This window comes from Ranitomeya variabilis, chromosome 2 (assembly GCF_051348905.1).
Source record: "Ranitomeya variabilis isolate aRanVar5 chromosome 2, aRanVar5.hap1, whole genome shotgun sequence".
NCBI lineage: Eukaryota > Metazoa > Chordata > Amphibia > Anura > Dendrobatidae > Ranitomeya > Ranitomeya variabilis.
The window spans coordinates 989,999,924-990,023,343 of NC_135233.1; the positions used below are offsets into that span (position 1 = coordinate 989,999,924).

A 23,420-nucleotide genomic window follows, 5' to 3' on the forward strand; every position below is an offset into this window, starting at 1 on the left:
CATACGGCAACCAGCGCTAGCAAATCCTCATAGCACACAGTGCGCGTGATGTGAGGATTCGCAAATCTGTGGTCGCATAGAGGGACTGCAGACTTGTGGCCTAAGGCTGGACAACACCTTTAAAACCTCATTCAGATGTCTATGAAACATGGTCCATGTATGGATTGTGATATATGGTCTGGTCACGGGTCTACTGACCCAAACCAGACATCCTCATAGGCATATATAAGGATGTTGAGTGGGGATCGGGAGACCTGCGGCCTGTATGCAAGGACCGTCTATCACGGACACCTGAATAAAGCTTTAGGTGTATGATGACTGTAGAATGGTGTTACCTTTTCCAGAGCAGCTCTCAATGTGTTGTTCCCTTTCTCAAGAAGGCTGGCGGAGTGCTGAATGTCCTGTTTATCAATCTCAACCTGTGTCTTGTCCCCATGAAGCGCCTTTATTCTTTCTTGCAAGTCATCAAGTACAACACCCTGTTCCTTCTCCCTGTGTTGGTGTTTGAGAAGAGCCTGAAGGAATAAAAATAGATTCAACCAAACAGAAAGCATAAGGAAACTCAGCCCTTATCAAGACTTCTAACTTAGGCAAAAAGATATTTTTTTTTATGCATGTACTTGCCGTCCAATAGACTGTTGGCCTTATAAACTCCATCGCTATCTGTTCATTATAAAGTAGTCATGTAAGGTCAGTAATATGGACCTGAAGAGGTAGGACTCCATCATATCTAGATGGCAGTTTTCTTTGAAGCACAGATTTATATCAACCATTTTCTAATATGGTTTTATTTTCTTCTTTTCTATGGTGGCTTTTGTAGGTATCCTGTCAATCTATCAGCAGATGAGAGGTTGCTGACAGCAGATTCCCTGCTTTATTAACTACACACTTCCTTCAGAGGCTGGACAGACATCTGTCTGGGATGGTTTTGTGACTCCTGCTTTGAGCAGGGGGTTGGACCAGATAACCCAGGAGGTCCCTTCCAACTCTACCATTCTATGACTTTTAAAGGGAATGATAACTAGTTTTGTAAAATGACTATTTTTGCATTCTAGCTATCAGTGTTTTTAAAGTGCACGACATCTCACCTGCTGCAGCTCCTCTGACCGTGCCTGGTATTCCCTGCAGGCTAGCTGCAGTTCTCCCAGCTGCTGTTGGTGCTCCTGTACTGTCTGTGAAAGACGCAGGTTCTGTCTCTTGCTGTCACTCAATGCCTGCCGTACTGAATCCAGCCGCTCCTGGAGAAGCCATAAATAACATGTTGTGAACACATGAAAAGAAAACCATTAGGACACTTGCCAGCATTCCAAATTAAACAAATTACTGCACACCCAGTCCTGTCCCATGATAACTGGGAACACGTCCAGGTATGCATCTGTTCACATGATTCATTTTACTGAGCTGATATTCCTTCTTGTGTCTGTTACCTGTAACACTCGTCTGTCTTGCTCAGCAGCTGTCAATGCTTCTTGTAGTCTGGTCACATCATCTTGCAAGTTCCCTCTACCAGCTGCTGCTTCTCCAAGTGCTTGTGCCAGCCCCTGTGACTTCTCTTGCAGCTGCCGCTCGCCATCCTGTGCCCTGGACAAGGCAAGGCTTAACCGCTGAACCTCCCGCTGCAGAGCGGCCTCCCTATCCTCGCTCTCTTTCAGGTGCTCCTGCAAGGAATGAGCTCTGTCCTGCAACAACTGCACTTCTGCTTCTCTCTCTGCAAGACAAAGACGTGTCCTTTCCAGTTCCCCCTCCAAAGATCGGCGTCTTAGCTCCAGATCCGTGCCACGGTTCTCTGAGGCTTCAAGCACTTCTCTTAGGCTCTTGCTCTCAAGCTCATGCCTTCCTTCATCATTACGAGCCCGGCACAGTCGCTCCTGAAAGAATCAATGAGCAATTACCCGCAAGAACAACTGCGGCATGACTGAAAGAACTAAATTTCTCTAAGGGCTACTTTCACACTAGCGTTGTTTTGCATATGTCGCAATGCGTCGTTTAGGAGAAAAAACGCATCCTGCAAAGTGGTCTGCAGGATGCGTTTTTTCCCCATAGACTTACATTAGCGACGCATTGCGACATATGGCCACACGTCGCATCCGTCATGCGACAGATGCGTCGTGTTTTGGCGGACCGTCGGCACAAAAAACGTTACATGTAACGTTTTTTTTGTGCGTCGAGTCCGCCATTTTCGACCGCGCATGCGTGGAACTCCGCCCCCTCCTCCCCGCTCATCACACTGGGCAGCTGATGTGTCATAAGACTGCTTCCGCTGCTCACGTTGTGATTAATTAGCACACTGTCCGTCGGTATGTCAGGCCCACGGTTTGCGACGGTCCGTACCGACGGACTAGTGTGAAAGTAGCTGTTAGCATAAATTTCGGACTCGGCAGGAAAGTAGTTTGATTTCAGATACAATGGTCCTTTTAGGCTAATACAACTGCTTTCTTCCAGAAACACTGCCACTCTTATCTATAGGTTACGACTGGTATTACAACCCCAATTCACACAACCTTTGTCAAAAGTGGGCATATATAGTTAAACTTATGAAAGACCCTGGGTGCATTATCAATATTTGTAGCGTTTCCATAATTTTTACATATTTAAGTACACCTTCCCTACTAAACTGTAAGTACTGTGGGGAGCAGCAGAAGGTCACACGGGGATCTTGAGCAGGCTTTCCCATCAGACTTCTACTAAGAGAACACATCCAACTAATAGGTGGAGTAGACATTCGTGTTTACGGACAAACCCAGTACAAGTCACATAAAACTGTAGGTGTGAGCATACAACCAGCCTAAGGTTACAGCATTAGAACTGGAATGAAGACAGAGATACACTAGGTATAACACGTTGCTTTGGAGCCTGCCCAACCTTCCTTTACTATGCATATTATTAGCGCTCTATTCCCTCCTGCATACCTGGATGTCCCTCTTCTCATCTTCACTCACACGTAAACTGTGCTCCAGTTTTATGGCGCGCTCTCCTGCGGCTTGTCGGTCTATCTCCACTTGACGCAAGTTGTCCTGCAGCAGATGCATTTCTGTATGAGCGGTGCCCAGACGCTCCTCTGATTTCTGTTGCCCTTTAATGCAATAAAAATGCTGTGATGATATAAAAGGACCAGTTTCAAAGCTAAACTAAAGGGAATTTGTAGTGACTGTCCTCAACCGCTACTGTAGAGGTAGATTTATTCATCCTGATAAGATGTGTGATGTGCATTAGTCATGTTGTAATCTTTGATGAATGGATTATTATTCCACAGTGCCTTTTCCGCCTGACTCGTCCTGTCCCGGATCATCTCATTACACTTCCATAGGCATAACTGGCAGGCTGCATAATGCTCCTAGCGTAACACAGTATTGTATGCAGTCTGTCAATCACCCCAAGAATCCTGATGAGAAGTCTATAAGCCCGGACTAGTCCGGGAGAAGAGACATCCCTCTGGACTAGTCCTGCCTCATTAGCATATGCGACACTGCTGTATAATAGTTAATTTTGAAAAGTCTGCAGTGTTAATAATACAGAGTAAATCCCATTAGCGTTTGGGACAGTTAAGGAAACTGACAGGGTCCTTTCAGTAGCTCTAACACCCACAAAATGACCCCACAAGGTGCAAATAAGCATCCCTGCCCCTGTCATTTCTTAACAAGGTTGTCTGATCAGAGAAAAACTTTTAAAGAAAATGTAATATTACTTGGTTGTTATTTAGATGAATGTCTGTCAATGTAATACAAGGATGGATCAAGTCCGTTAGAACGGGAGCTGCTCTCATACAGTGGCTCCCTGTTCTAGCTCAATGAGCAGAGAGCTGCCTCCATGATAACTGCATGCGCTAATAGGGCTTATGGACAGCAGCTGTCTTTATGAGTCATGGATGAAAGACTAGAATTACAGGCCCTGATTCATCAAAGTGTTTACACTAGTTTTCTGACGTAAAACACTGAAAAGTTGCAACATTTTTGTGCTACACAAAGTTGCACAAACATATTGTGACTTATGGCTTTTCACATATGTTCCATTCAACTCCACCAAAATAGGTGGAACTGGGGCGGGATGCATGGCAATCCAATTCATATGGATAAGTGGATAATAATTCACATGGATAATTCAATTTGTACCTTACACCAGAAATCTTACTCCAGTCTCAGACGCATGGAGGAGCAGAGCACGCCACTTATAAATTGACCCTGATTCAATAAATGGCATGCACTTAATAATGAATCAGATCCTCTCTGTCATTACCCAGTTTTTAAGAATGGCATGTTCAACGCCAGCCTGTCACGAGTGTGTCAGGTGTGATAGACAGTCATCCTGGATCCGACTGTAGAAGGTCTTAGCGATTAACTCGAGTACCTTCTTGATTTTTGCATCTCTGTTTTGGAACAATATCCTTCTCCATCTAGGATCCAATAGTTACTTCTACCTTCTGCTGCTAATCACACACCTGTGATGAAGGTTTAAATACATTCAATTGCTGCAGCATGATGTGGGTGTTAGCTCATACTTGCCTCAGTCTTGTGGGAAGTTCTACCAGTCGCTTAGTGTCTTCCCTGAGGACCCCTGGAGGATTGCTGGTGTGACATCTTGGTTGTCTTCTCAAGATAAGTGTTCCCGCCCCCATCCGTCTACCCTCCCTGTCTTTAGTTTTAGTGGGAACTGACTAGTGGTACCCCATCCCCCTCTCTATGTATGGCCTATCGCTAGGGTCAGGCAGGGATTAGGTTCCTGTTCGGCGACAGGTGCAGAACCTATATAGGGACATTTATGGCAGACAGGGTAATTTTAGATCTGCCTAGGGGGTCTCCACTCCCCTTGTGTACCTCCAATGGCTCCAGAACAGAATCAAAGTTCACAGAGGGTCTGCTCAGACTGAGATGTCAACGAGAGCAAGTTCAAGTGCTTAAATGCATTCATTCTTGGTATAATATTGATATTTTGCAGATGTAGTTCTTGTTGTATATGTTTTATATATATAATGAAAAGCTTGAGTGCAAGATAGCATCCATATGACCAGAAGATTGCAAATACTTTTTGCCATGATATAATTATCCCCTTTAAGAAAGCAAGAGGTAAGGTCCTGAAAGGCAGTATGTGCTACAGAGGTGGTTGATCTCAGTGAGTCTGGTTCCCAAAAGCCAGCCCGGGCCTTACAGGCCTAATAACAGCAGCTGGGTTAACTTAACAGAGTGGACAGAGGTATATGGTGACCACTTTTAATACTACTTGGGCTAATTCTGACTGGAAAACCAAGATTAGTGAGGCTGCTACATTTACTTTGCTCATTGTACCTGAAGAAAGGACTGTTTATATAATGCACTTGTATTGAAGGAAGGCTATTTTCGTTTTGGAGCTATAAAGTTTATGATGGACAATAAACCTTATGCTGTTTTGATGTAAACCCCCCCTGTGCATGTGCATATCCAAGTGGCTACCAGAGAGCTGAGACCCTACAGCCTACAGATTTGAAGGCAGTGAATATAATGCTAATCTACCACTCAGTGCACTGAACGTGCAATACGCAGTGCTAAATGACTGGAGACCAGCAACATGCTAGCCTGAGTACACGGGCACATCGTTCTTCAGATGCACACTGAATGATCTGTAATACATTGATCAGAGTGCAAAGGTTGCCCTTGTTATAGGCAGCGCAAGTCCTGTTTATAGGACATGCTGCCGAGAATTATGATCATTTCACCTGTCGTTTTGATTGATTGCCCGTTTAGACTGCACGTTTCGGGAAAACAAGCATTCCTAGGAACGTGCGATCAGGATAACCGTGCAGAGTAAATGGACCATTACACTACACACTGAAATATTACATTCTTTACAAACAAACAGATATACTTTATGTTTGACAGACATACGTTTCCTTTGCTAAACTAAGAACACCAAGAATTGTGCCCCCAAAAAATCACCTTGTGTGACTCGGCATGAGTTTTCCAGAGGTGGGGTGTTGAATGCAGACCTAAATGAGTTGTCATCCTTGTGTGAGCATGAAATGTAAAAGCTGTCATCGTGTCTTTTATTTCACACAATTCATTAGCGAAGATGGATTTTAAAGAACAAAAAGTGATGTTCCCCATTTATGTGATAATCCGGGCCATTATGTTACAGCTTGTGAAGCTTCTCGTACAGAAAATAGGATAAAGTTCCCTCCCTTCCTAACTCCTTGTTATGGCTGTAGGGTCACACCCTTATAAAACATAGCTCCAGGCTGTGAACACTTCACAAACATAAACGAGAGCACAGAAAAGGTGACATGAAATTATTCTAGTCTAGAAAACTTTTCACACATGACTTTTTCAGTATAGCGTGAGAAGTTCCCTCATTTGCCATTTAGCATATTAAAGTAAACCTGACAGCGGATACTTTCTGCCCGATCAGTGGACTTGTATCTGACCCTGGCTGCATTATCTCAGACAGGTATATTTGACTCAAACGCTGCGTTTCATAGAAAAACATACTTAGAAAGCCGCCTGGGACCGAGCCACGCTAAAGACCAGTTGGACAGGCGAGTTCCCGGCTTCTTCTCGCCCACTGCCCTGGACTGACAGGTCTCTGACTATGTGCGCATATAGGCAAAGACCTGTCAATCCAGGGCAGCGGGTGGGGGAAGCCACCAGGGACTATTCTGTCCTACTAGTCTCTAGCATGGCTCAGTCCCCAGCAACTAATAAACTATATTTTTCTTTGAAACTCTGCAGTGCTTCAGAGGTAAACATTTATGGCTGGAATCGTGCAGCCACTGTCTTACACATGCTGCCTGTGGATTGGGAAGCATGCATCAGCTGTCAGGTTCCCTTTAAAGACAACCTGTCACGATGAACATATAGTTCAATCTGCCATTAATATGTCATAAAGCAGGAGGAGCTAGGAATAGTAATAGCTTTCTGAAAGCTTCCATATAAAATGTTATTTATTGATTTAAATCCCTTCTTGGTGGCCAGAGGGCACTCCCACTCAATGATTGTGTAAGGGCGAGCTGTTTGTGGAAACCTGGCAGGGATCTGGACTTACAACAGTGTCCTCTGGGTTGTGTCATCAAATGAGATCACCCACTGGACTCCTAAGGCGGGGGTCACACTAGCGTACTGCATCCGATGTGAGAGCATCGGATGCGATATGCTAATGACACTCGGCTCCTGCTCTGCTGCGAGCTGGAGTCGAGTGTCATGCGTCTGTGCTCCGCGCCTATCTCACAGAGCGGATCTGAGCACAGCTGCAGAGGAGGCGGAGAAACTAATTTCTCCATCTCCTCCATTGCCGGGGTCAGAGTTTAACGCACATCACTCGGATGATATCTGAGTGGTGTACGGTATCTCACTCGCACCCATAGGCTTATATGGGTGCGAGTGAGCCGACAGTCGGCCGAGTGTCGCATGCTGCGATTGTCTCGGACCGAAGAAAACGGCGGACAAAAAATCGGCTGCTGGGAGCTGTCCCCTAGCTTAACATTGGTCCGAGTGCAATGCGATTTTTTATTGCATTGCACTCGTCCGTTTAAGTCGCAAGTGTCACCCCGGCCTAAGGCCAAAACCTGGATAATTAACTATTCATAAATAAATAATTCCCACAAAACTATATATCAACCTTCTCACTGTATTCTATTCTATCACATTCTGCTGGCAGACCTGACTACATGCTCAACAATATAGGTTTCCATCATGGTTTCACCCCTCAGTGTGTCTAGGATGAAGTTACTGACAGCTCGGCTGTCCAATCTGGTATAGCGCTGTGCTGAATCTGTCAGTACTTTGATTGACAGCTTGATCATCTAATCTGGTACAGGGGTGTGCTGAGCTGTCAGTGTGTTGATTGACAGCTTGACTGTCCAATCTGAGACTGGGAGGTATCAGCTGTATCAAAGTGTTCATTATTCCAGGTAATTGCCATGCTTCTTAACTGAGCTGTGTCTCTCAGAACTCTGCCAGACGTATATTCAGCTTGTGAGGTTTGTTCTCCTGTGCCTTGAGTTCTGTATGTTTGATCTGTTGCCTGACCTTGGACTTCGTTCTGACCATCCCCTACCTTTCTTAAAAAGTAGAACTCATACTTATAATGGCAGTCCTGCATTATCTGTACAGTTTCAGAGGTTAGAAGATTGGATTTGAAGACATCAGTCACATGGACATGTGGTGCTCTGCTTAGGTATTCGTGTGTATGACTTATGACAGGTCACTGATCCCTCACTGACTGACCTGCTCTCTGTTTAACATAATGCATATATGCAATACATAATGCAATATTGTGTGGTAAAAAAAAAAGTGGACCCGCTGAAGCGTTCAGTCGCGAAACAGCCATCGTCCCTCCCCTGCAGGCCTCTTTGAACCAGCACGTCCACATGTTGCTTGAGCACACCATGAAGGGTGTAATAAAGGACTGAATATTTGCTTTCAAACTGGCGAGCGCCGCTGTTTTTCTTCTTTTTCATCGATCTTGGATGCATATGAATTTTTCTTCAGCAGAAGCGTCATCTATTGTTTGAATTTAGGCTGTGATATTTCAGTTATTAAGGGGATCCACAGCTATAACAATGCTTGAAGCCATTGCTCTGGTGCGGTGCTGCTGTTCTCCTATGCCTACATTTGTGAACTGATCTATCGGTAATAGATGCTACTGCGCAGGCACAACGGCACCATTTTGATGGATCCAATTTTTTTTTTCTCCAGCAAAATGGTGCTGCCACTGTTTTGATGATCTTTTTTTTTCCCACAACACTGTATGACTAAATAATAAATGCATATATGCATATTAGTCATTGCATCATGCTACAGCGCAGGCGCCATTTTGATCAATATTAGTTTCTTTTTGTTTACACACCATAGTATATGCATTATATAAAATAGGGGGCAGGTGACTGAGGGACCAGTGACCTGTCATAAGCCATACAGATTAATATGTAAGCACAGCACCAAATGCAGACCCCTCCACAGGCCGCCCCAGAGCACGAGCATATCATTATGGCCGGGGTCGCACTTATGAGTTCAATGCGAGAAACTCGCGCATCAAGTTCCGACACAGCCGCCAGCACTCGGGACCAGAGCGTTCAACTGCATGTATTTCTATGCAGCCGAATGCTCCGGTCCCGAGCGCCTGCGACAGTGCCGGAACTTCATGCGCGAGTTTCTTGCATTGAACTCGCAAGTGTGACCCCGGCCTAACTGAAAACTACAAATAAAGATTAAACAACAATCACAAGACGGATTTCATCATCCAAAGTATCATTAATCAGTATGGCGGCACCGACCTGACACTGTCTGTAGGTTACTATGCACAATCCTGCTGGCAGGTTCACTTTAAGCCTTAAAGGGAATCTGTCACCAAATTTTTGCCACCTAATCTGAGAGTGATGCTAGCACAAAAAAGGATTCGGAGATCCTCCAAAAATTCAAAAAAATAGCAAAAAAAGGCAGAGATGCTTACCTGCCTAGGCCTCCGAACAAATGCATTATCAGGATGCAGTGGACCCATGTGGTTAAGATGGCGGCAACACAGGTGCAGAAATACCGATGAGGCAGCCACTCACAACCTACCAAATTAATGGAGGGGGTGGCTGCTTGGCGTATGACTGCACATTAGAGACTTGTTTGTGACGCTGTTCACACAATGGGAATGCACAGCATCCAGGTTAACAGCCTATTAGTGACGCCCTTCTATTAGCTCAGGCGGGCTGCCCAGCGCTATTAAGATGCATTCCATGTGAACAAACACCACAGTTTACAAGACAGAGTGGGCCCAACTGCACCCCGAAAAAATGCAAAAAACACATAAAAAAATATGTGAGGTATTAGTTTATATTCTGGCCAAAATATGTAAGCTCGTAACCCAACGTCAAGGGTCCCCACGCTTACGAGTCCTACTCTAACCAATGCTAGCACAAAAAAAGATTCAGAGTGGGACTCGTAAGCGTGGGGACCCTTGACATTGGGTTACAAGCTTACATATTTTGGCCAGAATATAAACTAATACCTCTACAGTGAGCTGCTTATACCCGCTTCTCTGATAAGCAGCTCACTGTAAATAGACAATGTACAGAGAAAGCTGTGGTGTGGGTGGGGTTAGCTTTCTCAGCTCTGCTACATGCTTCATCTGAGAACTCTGTGTCACAACCTTTCCACCCAGTAAACCTAGTGATGCATCACTGGAATAAGGGTCTTGTTTCCTACATTATGCAGCTCAGATGAGGGAGCAAAGTGTTTGTGTTTTACTTTTGGATCCTCTTTCTATGTATGACATGCATTTACTTTGCTACTGCTCATGTAAAATGACCTAGAAATTAAATTAATTTTTTTACACCTTAATTCTCTTTAACCCTTATTGTGTAAAATTCTCTTTAACCCTTATTGTGTAAATTATTTTTTTGGGGGCAAATATTACTAACGTTAAGGGCTTGTGCAGATGACCATATTTTCGGTCTGAGTGTGATCCGACACAGCATTGGATCGCACTTGGAACAATGTTATTCTATGGGCCGTGCACATGTCTGATTTTTTTTCTTCGGACCAAGTCTGTCAGAGGAATAAATCACAGCATGAACGATTTGCAGCCATAAATTGGATTGCACTAGGTCATGTAAGTCAATGGATCTGTCCAACAAATTGGACCGATTTTCACGGACTGACAGAATGGAGAAGATGGAGACATTTTTTTCCACCTTCACCACATTTGAGAAAATCAGATCACACTCTGATCAAAATTCTCTCGGCTGAGAGAAAATACGTTAGTGTGACCCTAGCCTAAGGCTGCGGCCACACATAGCGGCCATGCTGCGACTGCAGCCTGTTTCCTGATCTCCTGTACGATCACTTAGTCTTGTATGGGAGCAGCAGTTTCATTCCTGACCGGCAGCCAATCCTGTGTTGTACCTTCCTGCAGCTCGCTCAGCTGTCTCTGCAGTTTCTGCAGCTGGTTCTGCAATCTCTCAGTATGGTTAGAGCTGTCATCTAGTTGTCTGCGTAGAGACACAATTTGTATGCCAGCCTCATCCTGAAAGTGAAAAAAATGATGTTAGTGCTTGGTAAAAATATGCAGGAGGAAATAGTAAGATGACGTGTAGATCGCTGACAGAACAAGGGGCATTTGTGTCTTCAAAGGTTACTAAATCTTTGGCATTATTTAGCCATTATATGAAATTATCTATATTAAACTTGTTTTCATTTCTGTAACATAGATAACGATGATTAAAGTAACAAAGCAACTTCTATATTAGGAGCAGTTATCTTAAAGGGAATCTGTCAATAGGATCACCCCTCCGAAGCCGTCTATATGGGCATGTAGGTCGTAGGAATAGAATAGAATAAAATGAGATCTGCGATGCGATGTCTATTCTAGAGATATCCATGCCGGTCAGTTGTTCCGAATGTCGGCCGGATGTGCCGAGTTGCAGAACTGCACAGCACAGCTCCGTCAAAGAAGTAGTGGCAGCGGCCCGCTACTGCAGATCCACTTCTTATTTGAATCCATGGAGGGCGGATGTGTAGTGACTGGTCACGGCTGCTATGCAGATGATGAAGCTCTGCAACTCAGCACATCCGGCCGGTACCAGGGTGATGCACCCCCCATTGATCAGATATTGATCACCTATCTTAAGGATTGGCCATCAATTTAAAAGTATCGGGCAACCTTTTTAAATGGAATGGGCATTACCAGTGGGAGATATGTAGCTCAGGAGAGCAGACTGTCAGTCATTCCATATCTCAAACTGGTAATGCCCCATTTACATTTACAATAAGCTCTGGAGGCAGATTCTCAGGGAGATCTATGACCAGCCCATAGATCCTAACAGCTCATTTAAATATTCCAGAGAAATCTACATTTTTCTTATAAGACATCAGATCCCAAATATGAAGGTATCCATTTATTCAGGTTTCTATGACCTACATGCCCATGTAGATGGCTTGAGAGGGTTGATGTTACTGACATATTCCCTGTAAAGCCTCATTGGCATGGCAGAAAGACATTAAAAATGTTAATACGTACTATCTATCAACTGTCTCTAACTTGAAGAGCCTCATCTTAAATAGAGGGAAGTTTGCATGCTCGACTTCATTCATTGATTCATTGTCCTGACCTTGTGAAGATGTTACCTATGAGTTTTATCTTCAGCATTCTATGGAAAATTAATGGAGCAGAGGTGGAGCGTGCCCATTTATATACTATCTTCAGTACTTCCATGGAAAATGAATGGAGCAGAGGTGGAGCGTGCCCATTTATATACTATCTTCAGAAGTGCCATGGAAAATGAATGGAGCAGAGGTCGAGCATGCGTATCTATATATTATCTTCAGCAGTCCCATGGACAATAATGGAGCAGAGGTGGAGCATGCGCATTTATATGCTATCTCCAGCAGTCCCATGTACAATAATGGAGCAGAGGTGGAGCATGTGCATTTATATATTATCTTCACCGGTTCCATGTACAATAATGGAGCAGAGGTGGAGCATGCGCATTTATATATTATCTTCAGCTGTCCCATGGACAATAATGGAGCAGAGGTGGAGCATGCACATTTATATACTATCTTCAGTACTTCGATGGAAAATGAATGGAGCAGAGGTCGAGCATGCGTGTCTATATATTATCTTCAGCAGTCCCATGGACAATAATGGAGCAGAGGTGGAGCATGCGCATTTATATACTATCTTCAGAAGTTCCATTGAAAATGAATGGAGCAGAGGTCGAGCATGCGTATCTATATATTATCATCAGCAGTCCCATGGACAATAATGGAGCAGAGGTGGAGCATGCACATTTATATGCTATCTCCAGCAGTCCCATGGACAATAATGGAGCAGAGGTGGAGCATGCACATTTATATACTATCTTCAGCTGTCCCATGGACAATAATGGAGCAGAGGTGGAGCATGCGCATTTATAAATTATCTTCAGCAGTCCCATGTACAATAATGGAGCAGAGGTGGAGCATGCACATTTATATGCTATCTTCAGCAGTGCCATGTACAATAATGGAGCAGAGGTCGAGCATGCACATTTATATATTATCTTCAGCAATCCCATGTACAATAATGGAGCAGAGGTGGAGCATGCACATTTATATATTATCTTCAGCAATCCCATGTACAATAATGGAGCAGAGGTGGAGCATGCGCATTTATATACTATCTTCAGCAGTCCCATGTACAATAATGGAGCAGAGGTGGAGCATGGCCATTTATATATTATCTTCAGCAGTCCCATGTACAATAATGGAGCAGAGGTGGAGCATGCGCATTTATATACTATCTTCAGCTGTCCCATGGACAATAATGGAGCAGAGGTGGAGCATGCGCAATTTATAAATTATCTTCAGCAGTCCCATGTACAATAATGGAGCAGAGGTGGAGCATGCACATTTATATGCTATCTTCAGCAGTGCCATGTACAATAATGGAGCAGAGGTCGAGCATGCACACTTTCCTCTATTGAAGACCGGGTTACAGAGCCCCGCTCTCAGTATTGCTGCGGATCCCTTAGTAATCCCTTACTATTTAGGGAATAGCCATTTAAATAAACTACGTAGTAATAAATAGCTGTAGCCTGTACACCAGTATGTTTAGTCCTGTGAATTTTAGCAACTAAGCAATTGCATTAAATCTAATTTTTTACTCCTTTCAAGGAATATTAGGATGAATTATTATTTATTAACCTTATAGAAAGTGTTTACAGCTCAACTACAATGTATTTAGGTACAATCCTTGTGCTCTACTGAACAATAAAAAGTCCCAGTAACCTTGCAAAACATATTCAGCAAGTTAATTTTTTGAATGTTCCACCTTTATGACATGATAGGAAAACTAATACAGACTGTAGCAGAGACAATGCCCTTAGATCCTCACCCTCTCCCTCTGAGTTTCTCTTAGTTCCCTCAGACGATCTTTAAGAGCTACAATCACTCCTTCAGGTTCGATTTCTGGGTATGGGGAACGACCACGATCAGGAGACCCTCCTCGTGAACATGGCGTCCTTCTTCCATCCAGTAAGGCACTTACAGAGCCGTCCAGACCTACTGTACATGACAAGGTGTGTTGGTTTAAAAATTATACAATTATATATATATTTTTGATTCTAAATATATATATATATATATATATATATATATATATATATATATATACACATATATATATATATATATATATATATATATATATATATATATATATATATAGTGGTCCAAAAGTAGGTGGACAGTATGTGTAATAGAGTTATGAAGGGGGAGATTTATCAAACATGGCTTTTGAGGTTGAAAGCTCTCATCACACATCTAGATAAGTTTCTTGGGTGGGTCTAGTTTCCAAAATGGGGTCACTTGTGGGGGGTTTCTACTGTTTAGGTACATCAGGGGCTTTGCAAACGCAACATGACCCCCGCAGACCATTTCATCAAAGTCTGCATTCCAAAACGTCACTACTTCTCTTCCGAGCTCCAACGTGTGCCCAAACAGTGGTTTACCCCCCACATATGGGGTATTGTAGTACTCAGGAGAAACTGGACAACTACTTTTGGGGTCCACTTTCTCCTTTTACCCTTGGGAAAATAAAAAAATTGTTGCTAAAAGATCATTTTTATGACTAAAAAGTTAAATGTTCATTTTTTTTCTTCCATGTTGCTTCTGCTGCTGTGAAGCACCTGAAGGGTTAATAAACTTTTTGAATGTGGTTTTGAGCACCTTGAGGGGTGCAGGTTTTAGAATGGTGTCACTTTTGGGTATTTTCAGCCATATAGAACCCTCAAACTGACTTCAAATGTGAGGTGGTTCCTAAAAAAAATGGTTTTGTAAATTTTGTTGTAAAAATTAGAAATCGCTGGTCAACTTTTAACCCTTATAACTTCCTAAACAAAAAAAAATGTGTTTCCAAAATTGTGCTGATGTAAAGTAGACATGTGGGAAATGTTATTTATCAACTATTTTGTGTCACATAACTCTCTGGTTTAACAAAATAAAAATTAAAAATCAATAATAATAATAAATCAAAATAAATGATATTTATTTCTGTCCACCTACTTTTGGACCACCCTGTGTGTGTGTATATATATATATATATATATATACATATACAGAGAGAGAGAGAGAGAGAGAGTAAAATTGGAACAGCACAATTGCTCCCCGGTGGGTGCCGGGCCTCCTGGGTTGAGTCGTCCACTTCTCCACCCAAACTGTATACAAAAAAAGCAAGAGAAGGCAGCACTCCAAACACTTTCCAAGGTGAAAAAAGTAGGGTTTATTAAGTCCACATCTCTGTGCGACCTTGGAAAGTGTTTGGAGTGCTGCCTTCTCTTGCTTTTTATATATACACTCACTGGCCACTTTATTAGGTACACCATGCTAGTAACGGGTTGGACCCCTTTTGCCTTCAGAACTGCCTCAATTCTTCGTGGCATAGATTCAACAAGGTGCTGGAAGCATTCCTCAGAGATTTTGGTCCATATTGACATGATGGCATCACACAGTTGCCGCAGATTTGTCGGCTGCACATCCCTGATGCGAATCTCCCGTTCCACCACATCCCAAAGATTTCATGTTGTTTACGCCAAATTCTGACCCTACCATCCGAATGTCGCAGCAGAAATCGAGACTCATCAGACCAAGCAACCAGGGGCTGACTGGCCCAGGTGGCAAAGAGGCAAATGCCCCCCGGGCCGCTCCCCCAGCAGCTGTTCAGGGCCGGCTGCCTGGTGGTGGCTACAGCCACACAGCAAATTGTGAGCAGCCATGTCTGCTGTACTGTGACGTGGCTGGCAGCAGACACAGCCGCATCAGTTAGCGCACACGTCTGCGCTGGGGCCAGGAGCTATGCTTGGCTGTCACCTTGACGGCTGCGCAGCTACTGCTCCCTTCATGTTCTCTATACTTCCAGGTTAGCTGTTGGACATGCGCGATGGCATCCTCACGCACACGCCGACATGACCCGGATGCTAGGAGCAGAGAGGCACTGCAGGGGAGCGACTGGTGAGGTAAGTATGAAGAACTTTTTTGTTTTCTTTATAAAATAAATTTAATGGTGGGTAACTGCAAGTTATGAAGTGGGGGGTGTAAGGAGGCTGCACATGATGGAATTTGTGGGTTAAAGGAGACTGCACATGATGGAGTGAGGGGGTAAGTGGGGCTGCACATGAAGGTTGAGTGGGGCTGTACATGATGGAGTGGGGCTGCACATGATGAAGGGGAGTGGGGCTGTACATGATAGTTTAGTGGATCAAGGAGACTGCACATGATGAAGTGGGGAGAGTGGGGCTGTACATGATGGAATGGGGCAGCACATGATGATGTTGGGGTAAGGGGGATTGCGCATGATGAAGGGGGAGTGGGGCTGCACATGAAGTGGGGGGTAAGGGGGACTGCACATGATGAAGTGGGGGGTAAGGGGGACTGCACATGATGAATTGGGGGTTAAAGGGGACTGCACATGATGAAGTGGGGGGTAAGGTGATCTGCACATGAAGTGGGGGTAATGGGGACTGCACATGATAAAGTGGAGTGTAAGATGGACTGCACATGAAGTGGGGGGTAAGGGTGACTGCACATGATGAAGTGGGGGGTAAGGGGACTGCACATGATGAAGTGGGGGGAGTAAGGGGACTGCACATGATGAAGTGGGAGAAGGGGACTGCAGGACTGCACATGATAAGTGTGTCTGATGTGGGACTGCTCATGATGAAATGGAAGGGGGATAGGGGGCTGCAAATGATGAAGGGGCACTGCAGATGAAGTGAGGGGGTGATCGGGGACTGCAATGAATGAAGGGGACTTCAAATTAAAGTGGGGGGACTGCAAAATGATAAATTCAGTGTGAGGGACAGGGGACAGCAATTTAATTGAAGGTGGGGGTGGGGAGAGCAAATGATCAATTGAAGAGGGGGTGGGGAGAGCAAATGATGATCTAGGGGAAGAACAAGTAATGAATTTTAAGGGTGGGGCAGTAAATGATGTATTGAATGTGGGGTAGAGCAGTTGATAATGAATAGAGGGTGAGAGAGAAAGACATGACAATGAATTAGGGTGGGAGGGGCATGTAATTATAACGAATCGGGGTTAGGGTTAGAGTGGTAGGTACATAGTGGGGGGCGTTGAGGATGAAATGACTGGTAATGAATTGGGGGAAAGAGTACAGGTGCTAATTAATTTATATATTAAATGGGGAAAGTGGCTATTTATAGTTAGTGGGTGCACAGTGGTGGATTATTATTTATATTTGGAATGGTCAGTTAATAATAATAATTATAATAATTTTATTTCTATAGTGCCATCACTTTACATTTTAGAGGGGACTTGTACAGACAATGGACATTAAGCATAACAATAAACACATAGATCAACAGATACCAAAAGGAATGAGGGCCCTGCTCGCAAGCTTACAATCTATGAGGTTGCATAATAACCAATTATATATTGTTTGTGGGTGCACCTCTGTATTCAGATGTCTAGTGTACACCATGTTCTAAATTATTATGCAAATTGGATTTAAGTGTCATAAATATTTAATTGTTTTGTTTTTCAAATAAACTTGTGGATGGTATTGTGTCTCAGGGCTCAATGGATCACTGAAATCAATCTTAAACACATGTGATCATTAGTTTTCCAGGTGATTCTAATTAAAGAAAAACTACTTAAAAATGATGTTCCACATTATAAAGCAGACCACAGGTTTCAAGCAAAATGGGAAATAAAAAGGATCTCTCTGCTGCTGAAAAGCATCAAATAGTGCAATGCCTTGGTCAAAGTATGAAAACATTAGATATATCACGAAATCTTAAGAGTGATCATCATACTGTGAAGAGATTTGTGACTAAAACAGAGCACAGACAGAGTTCATGCAGATAAGGGCATAATGAGGAAGGTTTCTGCCAGACAAATTCATTGGATAAAGAGAGCAACTGCCAAAATACCATTACAAAGCAGCAAAGTTATTTAAAGCTGCTGGTGCCTCTGGAGTCCCTCGAACCTCAAGGTGTAGGATCCTTCAAAGGCTTGCTGTGGTGCATAAACCTACTATTCGGCCACCCCTAAACAGTGTTCACAAGCAGAAACGGTTGCAGTGGGCCCAGACGCACATGAAGACTGATTTCCAAACAGTCTTGTTTACTGATGAGTGTCGAGCAACCCTGGGTGGTCCAGATAGATGGAGTAGTGGATGGTTGGTGGATGGCCACCATGTCCCAACAAGGCTGTGACGTCAGCAAGGAGGTAGAGGAGTCATGTTTTGGCCCGGAATCATGGGGAAACAGCTGGTAGGGCCCTTTAAGGTTCCTGAAGGTGTGAAAATGACCTCTGCAAAGTATATAGAGTTTCTGACTGACAACTTTCTTCCATGGTATAAAAATCAGAATTGTGCCTTCTGGAGCAAAATCATCTTCATGCATGTCAATGCACCATCTCATGCTGAAAAGAATAACTCTGAGTCATTGGCTGCTATGGGCATAAAAGGAGATAAACTCATGGTGTGGCCACCATCTTCCCCTGACCTCAACCCTATACAGAACCTTTGGAATATCATCAAGCAAAAGATCTATGAGGGTGGGAGGCAGTTCACATCAAAACAGCAGCTCTGGGAGGCGATTCTGACTTCATGCAAAGAAATACAAGCAGAAACTCTCCAAATACAAGTTCAATGGAGGCGAGAATTGTGAAGGTGATAACAAAGAAGGGTTCCTATGTTAACATGTAACTTGGCCTGTTAGGATGTTTTGGAGTTAAATAGCTTTTTTGCTCAGTGAATGTGACCTCCTAATGCTGAAAATTCCACAAATGAGCATTTTAAGTTCTTTAAAACAGATCAAATGTTTAGAAATTCTACTGTGCCTAATAATTTGGAACAGTGCATTTTGAGTTTTTATTCATTTTGGGGATTATAATGTTATCATTGGGAGGTTTCTCCAATAAAATTCGATGTATACTCTAACGGGTGATGACTTTTATTAGACTGTCATTTGCACAGACCATTTAGGAAAATCTGAGAAAAATATAATTTGCATAATAATTTGGAACATGGTGTAGAAGAAAGGGAAAAAGTGGGGAATGTGGTCTGGAAGCCGTGCTCTAGGTAACTGTGTTATTTTATGCAGAGACGAGTCCTGGCTGGAAGAAGTGATGGAAGTCTGTGCTGGATGAAAATGAAAAGCAAAGATGAAGGACTTCAGCTAGAGACGTCACTAGTGAGTCAGTGTATTACCTGTACACTGACACTATACACTGTATACTATATACAAAGCTCCTATGTATAATGTCACTGGCAGTGGTGATCACTGTATTACCTGTACACTGACACCTTATCCAGATCTCCTGTGTATAATGTCACCAGTGATCACTGTAGTATCTTTACACTGACCGTAAATACAGAGTTCCTGTATACAATGGCACTTAGTGTTGTACTTTTTTAAAATTAGTGATCAGTATTGTAGTATACAAGTAGTAAAAGTTGTACACTCCCTGACAGAAGTAATGTCGCTTATCCATGTTATGTAAATAAAAGCTTATAACCTGATGTTAAATTCATCCATTGGTTGTATAAATTATTCTTTTGAAAGCTGAAACCTTCCAAAATGTGGTTTAGGTTAAGAAAATAAATTGACATCAATGCAGAAATATTGATCAGTTAATGGACATAGAATGGTCAGATTTTAGCAAGACAAAAGCTTTGTCGCCTGGTCATATAATGCACCCAATCCTAGATTACATCCTCACCTGTGCTCAGTAAATGATCGGTTATTTAGTGTGTGTGTATAAAAAGAAACCCAGCACCCCAGACCTTCACTTGAACTGCAACTTGAGCTCTTGACAACATGCCAAAAATCCACCCTGCGACCAAAGCCTGGATTATCAAGAGGCTGAAGACCAGATCCACTGCAGAGGTGGCGGGCACCTTTAATGTGTCTCAGCATCAAGTACAAAAAATTAAAAAAAAGATTTGAAGAGACTGGATGTCACGGGGGTACTGGGTAGACTACAGCTGATTACCGGGGCCCCTGCAATATCCCTCAAACTAGGGAAACCCTGTCTGTCCCTCTCCCAAAGTTTACACTGAAGGTGTGCATGTCTGGGCCGCCAGGCCTGACCCTGAGTCCTGTTTCAGTACTAAGCTGAAACCTCCACCCGCCACCCAGTGATAAGACCTCTCACCAACCCCCACAGAAAGCACAGACAGGGAAAACTAAAAAATGCACCACGCCGCAGACACAGGAAAACACTATAATGTGCACAGGGCAAAACAAATACAAATATAGGAAGAAGAAATATGACAAAGGATAATACACCACCAGATACGATATTTCCTCTCCTAGACCACCACTCCAGACCGAGATCACCAGGCACAAGACACAAGCTATAATCGGCGATGCCCAAAGCCCAGCAAAACTTTTTAAAGGCAATGGGCGTGACTAAGCCTCGAACCCGAGTACCAGCCAGATTAACCCTGGACAATCTGGATCAATCTAGCCGGCGCCACTGAGCATATAGTGGACGAATGAGGAATTACCGCTGTCTGTCGGACGCCCTAGTGTGAACAGCATCCGACATGACACTGGAGATGTGTTTGACTAGCCCAGGTCCGGCAGACCCCGCAAGACAACTGCTCAGGAGGAATGTTTGTTGGTTAGAAAATCCAAAGCAAGCCCCTCTTCCACAGCAGTAGAGCTCCAACAGGTCTGGTCACCTCAAGTCCCTGTGTCAACTAGTAAAAGTTAAATTCACCGCACGTGACACGCCGATCGTTAGCAAGGCTCGGGAGCGCTGCTTGTCATAACAGACACTGCAGGTCCACACTACTGGACAGGATCTTCCATAGGCGGACATTTAGATTACAATAGAGCTTATATTGCACCGCTGGGACTTTCCGCCTTCTCTGTGTATCACTATCTTAGCTGGAACAAGCGATTACGTGACAAAGGCTCTGGTTGAGCCGAAACGTTGTATATAAAAAATCGCAGATGCTGTAATATTCTGTTACGCTCCCAATTTATGTATAATAAATTTATACCAGACTTTGCATAAGAAACCTAGAGAGAGTAGAGTGAATTTAACTTTTACTGTTATTCTGGGCCATTGGTCCGTTACACCAGCACCTCGCCATATTAAAGCTGAGTGCACACCTAAACCTTTACCTGTGTCAACTAGAACAGTTTGTAGGATTCTGTCTCAAAATGGCCTCCATGGTCGAATCAGTGCCCAGAAGCCAGCACTAAACAAAAGGCAAATAAAAAACCGTGTGGCATTTGCAAACTCCCACAACCTGCTAAATAGATGGACACTGGAAAAGTGGCAGAAGATGGATTTCTCTTCAGTAGAATTACACCACAGCTGCCACAAACACTGCAGGAGACCTACTGGAGCCCGTATGGATCCAAAATACACCCAGAAGACAGTTAAATTTGGTGGTTGAAAGATCATGGTCTGGGGTTACATTCAGTATGGAGGTGTGCGAAACATTTGCAAGGTGGAAGGCAATATCAATAGCCTAAAATATCAAGAAGTATTAGCTACCGCTTATATTCCAAATCATAAAAGGAGTCAAATTCTGCAGCAGGATGGTGCTCCATCTCATACATCCATCTCTACAACAAAGTTCCTCCAGGCAAAAAAGATCAAGGTGCTCAAGGACTGGCCAGCCCAGTCACCAGACATGAACATCATTGAGCATGTTTGGGGAAGGATGAAAGAGGAAGCTTGGAAGACAAAACCAAAGAATGTAGATGAGCACCACAACTTCATTCATCAATGTTATGCAACATATGTTTGTAATTTAAGTTAATTATTTGTCTGTGGGCAACAAAAATTTTGTCTTGCCAAAATCTGACCATTCTGTGTCCATTAACTGATCAATATTTCTGCTTTGATAACAATTTATTTTCTTAACCTAAATCACATTTTGGAGGGTTCCAGCTTTCAAAAGAATAACTTATACAACCAATGGATGAATTTAACATCAGGTTATAAGCTTTTACTTACATAACATGGATAAGCGACATAACTTCTGTCAGGGAGTGTATGGTGGCATCATTGGTCTTTGTATAGAATGCAGTTTCATGTAGAGGTAATGGTGATATTATAATATTATGTATTCTCTGTGTAGTGGTGATAGTACTAGGCACTGTGTAGCTGTATTGTTGTGTGTAAGTTTGTAAGTAAGCTCCGTTGTGGCACCATATCTAAGCAATAAGCTTGGTTCTGGTACTCTATCAATGTAGTAATCTAGATTATGGTACTGTATGTATGTCGTAATCTCAGTTCTGCTCCAGTTTCTATGTAGCAGACTTGGTTCCATGTAGTAGACTTATTAAGCTCGGTTCTGCTCCCTTATCTCTGTAGTAAGCTCGGTTCTGCTCCCATATCTCTGCAGTAAGCTCGGTTCTGCTCCCATATCTCTGTAGTAAGCTCAGTTCTGCTCCCTTATCTCTGTAGTAAGCTCGGTTCTGCTCCCATATCTCTGCAGTAAGCTCGGTTCTGCTCCCATATCTCTGTAGTAAGCTCGGTTCTGCTCCCATATCTCTGTAGTAAGCTCGGTTCTGCTCCCTTATCTCTCTAGTAAGCTCGGTTCTGATCCCTTATCTCTGTAGTATGCTAGGTTCTGCTCCCATATCTCTGTAGTAAGTTTGGTTCTGCTCCCATATCTCTGTAGTAAGGTCGATTCTGTTCCCATATCTCTGCAGTAAGCTCGGTTCTGCTCCCATTTCTCTGCACTAAACTCGGTTCTGCTCCCATATCTCTGTAGTAAGCTTGGTTCTGCTCCCATATCTTTGCAGTAAGCTCGGTTCTGCGTCCATATTTCTGTAGTAAGCTCGGTTCTGTTCCCATATCTCTGTAGTAAGCTCGTTTCTGCTTCCTTATCTCTGTTATAAGCTCGGTTCTGTTCCCCTATCTCTGTAGTAAGCTTGGTTCTGCTCCCTTATCTCTGTAGTAAGCTCGTTTCTGCTGCCATATCTCTGTAGTAAGCCCCGTTCTGCTCCCATATCTCTGCAGTAAGCTTGGTTCTGCTCCCATATTGTTGCTGTTAGCTCGGTTCTGCTCCCATATCTCTGTAGTAAGCTCGTTTCTGCTCCCATATCTTTGCAGTAAGCTCGGTTCGGCTCCCATATCTCTGAATCTAGTAAGTTCAGTTCTGCTCCCATATCTCTATAATACGCTCTGTTCTGCTCCCATATCTCTGTAGTAAGCTCTGTTCTGCTCACATATCTCTGTAGTAAGCTCCGTTCTGTTCCCATATCTCTGGAGTAAGCTCGATTCTATGCAGCAAGCTCCATTCAGTTCCCATATCTGTGTACCAGCCTGTTTTTAAAGTCTGTTATCTCTGCTACTTTAATGCAGTGGCCAGATATAAGCAGGGAAAAGGAGGGCCACCGCAACACGAGGGCCACTACCTTGTGATTGCCCCCCAGGCTGAAAATTGCCAGCCAGCCCCTGCACACATACATGGAAATGTTATGACCATATTTAAGG

General features: G+C 43.4%; 1 protein-coding gene across 2 annotated transcripts in view; it reads right to left on the reverse strand.

Annotated features, from left to right (window-relative positions):
- LOC143808409 (uncharacterized) overlaps window positions 1–23,420 on the reverse strand; it is a 192,811-nt gene that overhangs the window by 11,797 nt on the left and 157,594 nt on the right. Inside the window, exons 28-33 of one of the 2 annotated variants that reach the window (XM_077291027.1) lie at window positions 13,828–13,994; window positions 10,857–10,977; window positions 2,910–3,073; window positions 1,428–1,868; window positions 1,089–1,238; window positions 336–515 (exon numbers count right to left, since the gene is read on the reverse strand). In XM_077291027.1, coding sequence (XP_077147142.1) covers window positions 336–515; window positions 1,089–1,238; window positions 1,428–1,868; window positions 2,910–3,073; window positions 10,857–10,977; window positions 13,828–13,994 — 1,223 coding nt within the window. Of the gene's footprint in view, window positions 1–335; window positions 516–1,088; window positions 1,239–1,427; window positions 1,869–2,909; window positions 3,074–10,856; window positions 10,978–13,827; window positions 13,998–23,420 lie in introns of both variants that reach the window. The other variant, XM_077291026.1, reaches the window with a different exon arrangement.